General features: G+C 38.0%; 1 protein-coding gene across 31 annotated transcripts in view; it reads right to left on the bottom strand.

Annotated features, from left to right (window-relative positions):
- Window positions 1–12724, bottom strand: part of RBFOX1 (RNA binding fox-1 homolog 1) — a 1139646-nt gene that overhangs the window by 349889 nt on the left and 777033 nt on the right. For all 31 annotated transcript variants that reach the window (XM_064390362.1, XM_064390361.1, XM_064390359.1 and 28 more), the window contains one exon: window positions 10826–10867. In XM_064390362.1, the coding sequence (XP_064246432.1) occupies window positions 10826–10867 (42 nt within the window). The remainder of the gene's footprint in view (window positions 1–10825; window positions 10868–12724) is intronic.

Genomic DNA, 12724 nt, shown 5'->3' with positions numbered 1-12724 from the left:
CTGAAGCTCTCTTTGCCTGAGGTACACCTTTTAAGATATTCCTATGTTCCAAATTCCAATCCCATTCCAAGAATTTGACATTCTTTCCTCCACCTGGCCAAGCAAAGGCACTCCCAGTGCCTCCAGCAGGAGCCTAAGCAGGGAGGAGGCTGAGTGCTCCACATAATGCATTTCAAGTCCATCAATACCATGCTTTAGTGCCAGCAGCAAAATAAACAGTGCAAGCATTTGGGTGGGGTTTCGTTCAGAAAAACACACAAAAACATCAATCTGCTTTTGTTATTTACCGGAATAACATCAAAAATCTTTGTTTCAAGTGAATTTTCTCTAGATTATATTGCCACACTGATGGTAGTATGATTACAGATGCACACTTACTGACCTTTTTTCTCTTTTTAATAACTTCAGTGTTTGCCAGCACTTTCAAAATAAAGCTTGGATGATTCTGAGTAAGACATAGATATATATTTTCATTAATCAATTTGAAAAATTATTTATTTCTTTTCCTTTCAACCTTTTTTTAAATAAAAGCCAATGTTTTTCACATTATTATATATTTGGTATCATGTAAGACACAGTTCTCTAAAAATAGTAAAACCTGAGATTTAAATGTAAACCTAATACCATTATCCATTATTTTGGAGTCTCTAATGTATTTTCAAAGAAATTAGTGAAAAAAACCTCGTTAAAAATTTTGGTTCTGAATTATAATTTTAACATACTGAATGGAATATAGGAGACTAATTATTTTCAGCCATTAGATCTCGTTTTCAAACCAGAAAGAACTGCATGGCCATGCTAGCACACCATGATTGCTCTGTTCTGATGTTAACATGTGGAAAAAAAAATCCCAAATTTGCATACAAATGAGTCAAGAAAAGTTTTGATATATTTTTAACACTGATTAATATAAAAATATTTTACTGTCTCAGTGTAAAATAGATACTCTGGATACAAGATCATCAGAACTGAAAGAAAACCCCACAATCCCACAGTGGACTCCACATTTCCAGCTGAGCATGACTGGGAAAGTACTCAGCACCCAAGGCCTGCACATTTCAAGGGCTTAGGAAAAATTAGATTGAGTGAATTTACATGGGTTTTTTTTCCCTAGATTTACAGCTGTTTGTTTGGGGTTTTTTAAAATAATCTATGTTTTAAGGAAGAGAATAGGAAATAATTACAGTAACAGAACTTAATGTATTTTGGACTATTACCATCCAGGCAAAATTTTAAAAAATCCTAATTTCAAATTAAATGATCACTACAATTAGATTTTAGATATCTGCATGAATGTAAATGAGGTATGAGATATCCTGGATTTGGGAGCCTAATAATTGAGCCAAAACTCCAAGAAAGAAACAACCTTTTGAAAGATTATGCTGCCAGGTTTTTCCATGGGCACTGTGGCAATATCATGTGAAAACTCCTGGGAGATTTCATTCTACAAAAATGGGAAATGCCAGTTAGAGTGTCAAGAAAAAAATAATAAGTTGGGGGAGTCAAATTATCAAAGGCTGAATTTGTTTTGTCCAGTGCCTACAGGTTTTAGATGCAAATGTATGAGCACAAAAGTATGTGCCTGGAATTCTCAGTAAGGAGAATGTTTACAATTCCTTTATGGGAAGTAGCAAACAGATGATTGGTTATCTGCATCACAGAAAGGCTCTCACCATCATTTGATCATGAAAAATTGTGGGAATAAAACAGGAGATTAATGCAATCTACCTTAAAATTCCCAGGCTGTGTGTTAAGTAAAAAAAAGTACACCAGATATCAAGGATGTATCTGAACCATAAAGTATTTGGGGCAGAGGCAGTATCTTACTCCTTGCTTGTAAAGTGCCTGTAATTTATGGTGCTATATAAATGATTTTTAACAATGATGAAAACAGTTGTAGAAAGCAGTAGCTCAGAGGAGGGGAAAAAAAAAAAGAAAAAAAGGAGAAATGAGCTGATAGCATATGAAGCAATCTACTGCATGTAGGGAAAACCAACCAAAAGGTAATAAAACTATTCATTATGTGCTCTTTGGAGGGCAGCTGCTCTCAAGTACCAAAGTGACCTTGAGATGAACACCACTTCTTTTACTTTCAGTGTTGTACTCAAAGAGATCTTAAGAATCCAAAGGCAGAGATTGCTGCATGAAAGAGAAATGCTGGAAATGGGACAGGTGAGCACTGAGTGCATCTGTATTTTTGCCCATTACCTATGAATAACAGCCTGTGTGGCACTTGATTACATACCTGGGGTACATCTGTAGCCACTCCTTCACAGGAAGGGCTCAGATTTCTGGTATTAGTGGGGCATAGAAAATGTCTGTGATCTGATACATTTTGGGTTTATATCTCCCTCTCCCTGTCTAAGCCACACTGTCTTTAAAGAAAACAGAGGTGATCAAAGCTTCAAGATACACAACAGCACACAGATGTGGAGGAGAAAACATTCCCGAAACAAGGTCGGCTTCTCCCAGGGGTGAGGAACAACAAAGATGCTGAAAATCAGCAGAGCATTTTTGCCTTTCTCGACATCCTGGCTCATAAAATGGACCCTCCAGATACCATGGTACAAATATGAAAATACCAGTTTAGGATTTCTTAAATTTCTCAATCATTTGTCCCCCAGTACCTGCTGGTATTGGTGGTGGCCTCAGGCAAGGGGCAGGACCTTGCACCAGGTTCAGCCTCAGGAGGCTCACCTGCCTCCAGCCTGTCCAGGCCCACACAGGGAAAAGTATGAAGCTCTGGATAATACATTTTTTTCCTAAACAATTTTTTTTGCTGCAAGCCTTTGTGAAAAGAGGAAAAATTAGTTGACTAAAAGTGGTTTTAAAATTCTGTAGTTCACTTGTCTTCCAACACCAAGTATAGCTCCTTCCTGAGCCCAGAATTTCAAGATGACACAAAATTATTGTCAGCATGATAAAACATAAATTTTGTGTGTTTGGTGTAGCTTCTTTTTTTTTTCTCTATCATGCTTCCTCAGGAGTACATGGAGTTTTTTTAGGGATTTTGTACCAAGAAAGCCATTCCTGTGAACACAAAGGCTTGGCTTTCAGGACAAGTTGGGATTTTTCTACAGAATAGAACAGAGCATGCTTACAGTTCACTTAGTCTTACTACTAATAAAGTTGAGACTAAGAACAAACACAGACTTCTAAAATCCTGGCCTATCCAGAACCAAGATTTCACTCTATCCAACAGTGTGGTGTATGTGCATGTCAATGACAAGTCAGTAGGACTGGATCCTTAACTATATTTATATTTATGTGTAATACAAATACATATTAGTATGTATATATTTGCATGTTAATATTGATTCATGCATTTCTGGGTTTTTTTAAGGTGAAGTTATTTTTCCTTGTAATTTTGGTGCTTTGAAAAAAATTGGCAGCTACTTAAAAAAGCATAATGAAATGTTTTTGTAGAGTAGTACACCTGACCGGTTTAAACAAGTAAAGTTAAGAAAGTTTTTACAGAACAGAAAAAGACCATTAACATCAAACCAAGGACATGATAGCCGTATTAAAATCAATATTCCTTCATTCTCTCTATTTGAAAGAATACTGGTTCAAGAAGTCAAAGTGGCTCAGTGACTATATGTCCCTGTAATATCACACTGTTTGGATTATTCATATAAATTTTTTTGGTTTTTTTTTCAGTTCTCTACCATATTTTCCTGCTCCCTTTAAAAATCTTGTTGCTCAATCTGTTCTTTTACATATGAGTAAATGAGAATAGAAATCCACCATGCAGAAGGACCAAAGAGGGTGTTAAAAATACAGCCCAACTAGCTGCAGCTGTAAAACCATTCCTGGATTTTTACTTTTTTCACCCAAGTGCAAAAGAAAAGTAAATAGTTCAAGCCAACAGCACTACCCATGCAAAGCCACACAGCCCTCACCCAAACCAGAAAGGCCTCGTAGAAACACCCAGGGGAATAAAAACAACACCAACCCAAAACTTGCAAAAAAACCCAAATAAACCAATCCAAAAAAACCCAACAAAACACCCCCCCAAACCCACAAATCCTCCAAACTGCACTGTAAACTAGACAGCATTTCCTGCTTGAATTAGGTGTGACACTAGAGACCATGATCTTTGCTAGTCAAATTGCCTGAGCAACAGCAGAGGTTGAAATAATAAGTCAGGATAGTATAAACACTGTTAAAGCTGTGCACTCAGAGGTCTGGTTTCCAGATGATCAAAGAGAAACTACAAAAGCTGTGTGAAAAAAGAGCTCCCTCTCAACAAACACAAACTAAGCAAGAAAACCTTTCTTCTTTTCTAGGACAGCATCCCTGCTCACAGCGAGTGCTCTGCAGCAGGAGCTGTGTGCAGCCACTGCAGAAAGTCTGAACCAAGAGCTGCTGCTCTGAGTGCAGAAGCTGCTCCCAAATCCAGACTGGATCCAGGACTGGGCATTGCTCATGTTTGTGCAGCAGGAGGAAGAGAGCACTGGTATATTGAATTTATCTTGGGTACTGTCTCAGCAGCCCTTAAACTGTCCAAATATATTACCTTCTGTCCTTTCACAAATTTACCACTTCCTGAACCTTCATTACCCCTAGGGAACTATTCACTGTCCCTGGTTTCTGTGTACAGGTATGAGTTTAAACACACATTGAGGAGTTGCTGAATTCCATACAGACAGGTCCTTAGTGCAAGCATTGCTCACCAAAAATGCCTGTAGTCCTTCAGTTCCAGCAGTTCTGAAGCACCACACAGAGAAAATTCTTGACTGTGCAAAAATCCAAGTTGAATTCAAAAGAAAGTGGTGCTTGAACAGCAGAAAAGCCTCTGCCTGCTGTTCTCAGGGAGAGAGATGCCAAAACATCAGGACAGGAATGGAAAGTTTTCTGAACAGCATTCCATCAAGAGCAGAGTCAAGACATTACCTAAAGGCCTCTTACCTATTCCTGAAAGAATTCAAAGCCTGAAGTGGGTGGCACAACTATTGAACAAAGTGCAGCAAACACTTTATTCTCTTGATCCAAGGGCCCTACTAGCAGTCAGCATTTGAAGAGAACACAATTCTTGTGGTGAGAGGCCATGGCACTTGAAAAAAGAACCTCGACAGTATTCATTACCTTGCTATTGTTTTAAGTTGCAATAATATTAAGTAACAAATTGGAGTTTTATATAGTAACATTATGAGTTACTATAGCTGGGAAGGCTCCTAAAATTTAGCAGAACTGCCAAGAAAAACTGCAACTGAAATTTACATTTTTCTAGTTGCTTTTTTGGGGCACATATTTATTTCAAGCTACATTAAAATTTAAATGAAATCACATTCCTACAATTAACCTTTCTCCCCTGTCTTTTTTAGATCTCATTTCCAACTTGTTGCTTTTTTTTTTTTCCTGAGCTGTGATGTGTATTACTCTTTATAGAACCTCTGGGAATATAGTTGGTAAGACACTGAGTGAGAATATTCCAATTTCATTGCATGTCAAGGCATGATACAAATCGTGGACCAAAAATACATCTCCATACTGATCTCACCTACCTGAATCTCCACCTACACCTACAGGGAGGATGAACACAGCTCACTGCAATAACTACAGCAGGATCACTCTAAGCCACTTGTCTGGCACATCAAATGCAGCACATGTGAGTTCCTAAGGAGTAGTGAACACAATGGGCTGACCCACCTTTAGTGGTTATCTCCCCTTTGAACCCCTTTTCCTTTGAGGGACATGTAACACTTGGTAGTTCCAGATTACTCTTCCAGGCAAAACACACACACACTGCTTACAAATGCAGACCAAGGGTTTTCAGAGGAAAGGCAAAAAGTGACATTTTTATTACTGGTCAGAACCAGCTATCCTGTTTTGCAGAAATGCTAGGAATTACACATTGCCCTCTGGAACATGGCATCATTGACTCACAAAGCAAGCTCATACCCATTTCTTTGTCTCCTGTCCAGTGTGGGAAGAGGTAGACAGAGAGCAGAGGTTCTTGGCCAGCCACCACCCTTCTATCACCCTGAGTAATTTCAGAAAACCCTCGAGATAACATCTACCTAACAAACCACTTCCACTCTGATTCTCTTCTTCTCTCCAATTATTTGTTTGGTTTTGCTCAGCTCAAACCAATTAAAAAATTAGTGTCTATCACTGCATCACAATGTAACTCCTTAGTGCATCAGAGGAACAATGGACACAAAAATGCCAATGGAATATTCTTAACCACTGGAGAAAGCTAATGCCACAACAATGAGCTTCAAAAAGTTTATTAAAAAAAGTTTCCAGAGCCCTCATCAGTACAGCTAAGCACATTACAAACCTAATAAATTAATAAATACAGAAATAAAGCTAAATATTGCTTTATTAAAGCTAAATATTGCAGGATCAGTGTTGCTTAAAAAATATGCTGGGCATCAATGCATTTGCTTTTGTTTTCCCTCTACCTGGTGTAACTTTGATACATTTTTTGCTGCATGTTGCATTTTATTTCATTTACCATATAAGAGACAAGACAAAAAGAGCAATATGGAATGCAAAACTTCTGTCTCCTTGAAAATTAGAACACTATAAAAACATAAAAGTTGATATTAAATACAAGGTGACAGTAAGAGCCTGCCCTGCCCCTATTTCAGACCAGAGAAGGAACTCTGGCTGCATATAATGCATCTTGATAATAAGCACATGTGAAAGAAGCTGTTAATTACAGCAACAACTGGGTCACTTAGAATTTCACATCAAGGAAGCTAATCACACCATTTACCATTAGACCTCATTGGTATTCACAGGAACATTTATAAAGCCTCCCAACATTAGAGTTTAAAATTGCTCTCTGCCCACCTTGGAGAGCTCATCTGGTGTTGCTGCATCAGGACCAAAACCTTTTCTTCTACAGCACAACCCATGGAGCTCATTTTAAACAGTTAGACTGAATTAATCATACAAAATAATAAATGATGAGTTGAAGGTTGGGTAAAGCTCTGCAAGCTTTCAGTTACCCTGTACATTGAAGTCACGTCCTTCAGCTCTGATAAGAAAGTTCCACCCCAGGTTCAAGTGAGACCAGCAAGGAAGGTTCAGTGGGAACAGCAGACAGACTTCTGAGCTGTCACTGCCCTTATTTATAGCTTTATATACTCCAAATCATCTATGCTTAGGGCTCATATCCCAATTTTCTTCACAGCCTTAAATAACCTGGACCACGCGTGTTTCAAAGTCTGTTTTTCAGACTGAAATACAAGCAGAAAAGCACTTTTAAATGGTTTTGAGCAAGCTGTGAGCTCTGTGTCTTTACAGGTCATTTCTAATGCATCAGAATGCCAACCACACACAGCCACTCACGAGCAGCAAGGGGCAGCAGGAGAGAGTCAGAGAGGAGGAGAGGCTGTGACTGTCCAAAAAGATTTATAAACCAGGACTGGATAACACAAAACACAAAGGGGACTAAAGAACATCATTATTTTCTTTAAAGGAAACACAGATGAAGCACAGTGTGTGCAGGGAGGTAGGGAGGGCAACACTGATGAGTTAATATGCCTTTAAAAACACTGATGAGTTAATATGCCTTTAAAAACACACCTTTTTATTTAGTATAACTTAAGTGACACCAGATTAGAAAGCAAAAGGACGTTAAGAAACAGAAAAATAATTATTATTCAGGCAGCACATTGTAATGAAAAATCACTGCCAAGAGAAAGTAAAACTTGAAAAATGGCATTGATGCTTTATTTTTAAAAATCAAATGGAAATGCACCAAAGTTAGGTTATGGTATTTTTCCAAACGGAGTTAAAAAAAAAACCAAAAAAACAACCAGCCTTGATAGAGATAAAATTCCCATAGTATTTGTATAATTTCTCATTTAAATCATTCAGGTAAAGACATTAATGTCTCCCTGGAGACTATACCAGGTTGGCAGGGCAAATAAGTTACGTATTTGTGGTTGTTGTGAAGTTCAAATATTGAGTACAAAAGGGTTAAAATGCACAGGCTTCCTTAATTATTAGGATTATCATTCATTATAAATATAATGTAAAATGGCCAGAGGCTTTAATATGAATGAGTTTCATTACCCTAAATGCTTTATTCCAGAACAGTGACATGCTGCTTTGCATTTAGAATTTACAAGGCAGTGAAACAGATAAGAGGTGAGAAATGTCTAAGGAAATTATTTTAGTCAGACTTGGATATTTCTTTATATAGACACACAACTGATGCCTTAAATTTTAGCTTTCATATTTTCCAGATTCTGTACTGCCTTAGTGTGTAACTCTGAACTTCACATAAAGTGTTACCAAGTTCTCCTCACAGTTCAGTCAGACAAAACAACCCTTTTCCAGCCTGGATTCCAGAACCCTTTTCCAGCCTGGATTCCAGAACCCTTTTCCAGCCTGGATTCCAGAACCCTTTTCCAGCCTGGATTCCAGAATCCTTGGTTCCTGTCCCCAGAAGCAAGGACACCATTTGAGGAGAACAACCTGGGAGAATGGGACTTCATAACCTGAGCTGCAATTGGACAACTAACCCAATATGGAAATGGACCAAAACTTACAAAAGTGTGAAAACTCGTGACTCAGGGTCCATCTTGGGCAGAGCCACAGCCAGGCTCTTGTACTGCCCAAGATGTATGCTGTGAAGGCCTTCAATAAATCCCTAATTTATTCCTTTAACTCTGTCTACCCTCTGTTCTAGGTAGCCTCTCAAGGCATCATAATGACTAATTATTTATTTACACTATTATGCTTTTAAGAAGCCTGTCTTTTGAAAATTTTTTATGACTCTTAGACTAAAGAATTACTAGAGAACCAAAAAGAGAGTGGCAGACATTTTCATCTTAGACTTAGCAGAAGTGGGAGATATTCTATCTTTTTTATTGTATTATTAGATGACCTAAAATAATCTAGTTGACTTGGTTTAACAAACAATATGATGTTGGCATTTGGTTGTTTTAATCCTATTTCCTTGTTCTATTTCAGTTCTTTCAGCTGGGATGAAGCACCACTTTTTGTGAAGAGACTCCCATCCAAGCACTCACTGCAGCTCCCAAACCCCAAAAGAAAATACTGCAGGCCTGCAAAACCTGATTCAGGCAATGAAACATTTCTTTAACAGCACTGCTCTGCCAGGGAGCCAACCTAAAAGTGGCAGAATGGTCAAGTGACACCCTCACAGTGCTCAAAGAGCAACATGTCCACACAGTACATTTAAATTTCAGAGTGACCTTTAGTCACAGCAGATAAGCTGTGGAAACCACAGGGGATCTCTGGGACAGGAGCAGAATTTACACCAGAAACTGTGTTTAGTGTAACAGGAACATCAGAGGAGTTGTGGAAGAAGATGTAGCTAAATTTAGTAGGTTACAGACATGGTTTTGTGTCACGTTTTGCTTTGACACAAAGGCACCCTAAGCACTAAGGCCATTGTTAGAAATAAATGTGTAATACTGGAATAGAAAGATACATCAAAGTTTCACTGCACCACATCTCACCTACTGCTTTGAAAAAGCACACAAATTTACTTGAAAAAAGAGCTCATTGCCTCCTCAAGTTGTATTTTAAAACAATATTTTCCTTCATTCAAGGGAGAAAATAAAAACAATGAAAAGAAATAAAAACTTCCTTTGTTCTCAAGGCACTGCTACCTCTTGGAAAGCTTGTCCTTCAGGTACTATTGCAATATTTTAGCTCTGACAGCTGCTCTGTTGAGACATGACTACTGATAAAACAAAGCTTTGTCACTCCAGCTCCAGTACAATGCAATGCAGTCACATGGCAGCAAAAAAGAATTGAGGACAATATGTGATGCATTGTTCTTGCATAACTTGTTTACCAAAAATCCCATTACAAGTGTGGTGAGGACCAGCTGAAGCATCTAGATATGTTGATGGAGTTAATCTAAAGAATGGCTGGATGAGCAAGAACACTGCACAATGTACTTTTAGACAAGTATATTCTTTATACTTGCAAGTCATGCAGGCACTGCTGATGCTTAGTAAACAGCAAACAAACAAATAAAAAGCTGCCTTTTCTATTTCCAACAATAGTTTTGCTTGTATAGAAACTCACCCTTCCTTCAGGCCTGCCTCTCCCTCTCTACTTGCATGTGGGATTTAAAGTAAATACTCATCATGTGCTATCAATAAATGTAGGTCTATTAAGCAACACTCAGATGACCAAAAAGCTTTTGGTTGGTTGGGTTTTTGCAGTTTTGTTTTTTTTTTTTTCTTTTAGTTAATGAAGGCTCTAATACTTTCCCAAACTAATACTAGAACCAGTCAAGAAATATTGCAATAGAAAAGCATCTTCAGGGATCTGTAGCACTTAAAGGCAGCAGAGACTAAAAGATGTTTAACACAGTCACTAACTCAGGAAAAGGGGAAAACTGGAGAGGTCAGCAGCCTGGGCTCAGCAATTTCATCTCCTTCCAGATTGTACACAACCAACAGACACTGAAATAACAGCTCCTCACAGCCCTGCCACTGGCTCCTGCTCTCTGAAATTACAATATAAAATCACAGGATAACCTCTTCTTGCTGGAAACAATCTGAGTGGAGAAAGTCTGGGAAGCACAGTGACCTTGGGCACGGCTGGAGCTGCACAGGAGGAGCTCACTGAGTGTCAGGGGCCCATCAACAGGCAAAGATTTTTACTGAAGATTTTTACTGCCAAATCTCATCACATTACAGAAGAAAAAAACCCTGCACCTGTCTAGCTCCTTTATACTGAAAGATGTACAATATTTACCAACAAGAAACAAATGAACTAAATATGTTCATTTCAAATTAAGTAATTCATCTGTCAATAACACAGACTAAATTCTGCTTATGTTTTAAAGAAACAACATTTTGCATATCATTGCACTTACCCTTAGCTGTTCTCTTTCACAACTCATCTGTTGTTTTGAACTCTATAAGGGAAGAAAAAAAAATGCCAAAATAACTTTGAAAGCATAACATTCTTGCCACAACAAAGCCGCTAATCTATCATACACATATAAACATTGGAAATGCAGCCCTTTATTTAAAGACAATATTGTCCTGTGCATTCACACAGAACCATTATTGCAAAAAATATATTTTCTCAACTTATATTTTAAATTTACAAAGGTCAGAATAAAATTAACACCAGAACCCACAACAAAACTGAAGTAGAAAAGAATTTTGTTTAGATTTTAAACCTGATTGGCAGTCCAGTTCAGGAAGAAGCTTTCTTCCTTTTGCGTCCTATCACAAGTCTGTTGTATTTGTGAATATCCTACTGCTTTGATACTTGATAAATTCACAGCACAACTCAGGAATAAAGATACAGAAGCTTCAAATAAGTGATAAAACACTTTCCTACGAAAACATCCAGCTCTAATCCAGTGTAAAAGTCACTTGGAAGATTATTTGATTCCACAGCATATATTTTTTTTTTCCATACTGCTGTTTGTGCTGTGCCAGATTCACAAGAAACTCTGCTGAGCAGGACCTCACTCCCTGTGACAGCAGAGATGGGGCAGTGGCAGCACAGCTTGGGACACCCCAACTCTGCCAGAAGGAAGATGCTCCTCCAGGATGAGCTCTGGAACAAAAACTGCCCTGAAACACCCGTTCCCAGCCTGCTGCCCAGCTCCCAGGTGTGTAACTCAGCCATGCACCACAACCTCTGGAACCAAACATCCAAAGCTTTGCTCAGGAAGGCACTCAGGTGTTGTTCTGTCCGTGTGGAGAGAGGGTTTTTGTGTCTGGTTGGGTTCTGTTTTTTTTAAAAAATAATTTTAGAATCATTAGGGAGCATAATTAGCCTTGAAAGTGTCGTCACTTTCAGTTCTGTCATTAGTGTAGATGGCAAACAATCCATAAAACATGAAATTGGATGCAATGTTTCTGAGGAGATCTTCAAACATTTGGAATATACTTGTCACTACTTGGTACTTAGAAACAGTTACAAACCCAACCAATACCCATTTATCTAAGATATTTTTACTCTGTAGCGATAATGAAAATGGCAGCTTCTCAGTTAAAGTTAGGTCATTACAAACAAAATAAAACTGCCTGGTTTTCAGCACGGTAAATTACAGGCTTAACCTTCTACTTGTACAGCAGAATTTTACAACAGAGTCCCTGTATGAAAACACAAAGCTAACAGAAACAAATGCTCTTTGAAGTTCCCAGCAGGGAATAAGAAGTACAGGAATTCAGCATAGGTCTAATTACAATTCCCCTAAGGAGTCAAATTAAGTACAGCTGAAGTGGCTGTCACTTGCAGACTAATGATTCCACTTTTCCAATTCATGACTTTACACCGTTTATGAGTCACTTTAAGGTTATATTAGTCCACATTGTAATGGTGCTTGCATAAGTCTCAAGAGTTAATTTCGGATGTGAATTCCACATGAACCTCCTTACTTGGATTAAAAATAAATAGAATGCAATATTTCAGTTGGAAGGGACCTATAGTGATCATCTAGCCAAAGTCAGAAGTGAGTTTGGGTTGTTTTGTTTAGGGTCTTTTTTTATAATTTAGTTATTCTGTGTTAAGAGATTTTAACCTCTGGTGGTGGGATGGAGAGAGGAGATTTGGAATGCAAGAAAGGTGAAATTTCTCAAATAACAAAGAAAAAGTGTATCAAATACAAAGAGTGGAACAAGTATCGTTAATTGACTATTTAAGCAGAGAGTTAATTTTGTGTTTAAGTTAGCAGCTATTTGCTATTGTAATTTGAAACATAAAATACCCAACATCTCAGACAACAGAAAAATTGTATTTAAGATGGGAAAGA

This window comes from Passer domesticus, chromosome 15 (genome assembly GCF_036417665.1).
Source record: "Passer domesticus isolate bPasDom1 chromosome 15, bPasDom1.hap1, whole genome shotgun sequence".
NCBI lineage: Eukaryota > Metazoa > Chordata > Aves > Passeriformes > Passeridae > Passer > Passer domesticus.
Note: the sequence above shows the minus strand (reverse complement) of the source record. Positions and strands in the feature narration are given on the sequence as shown.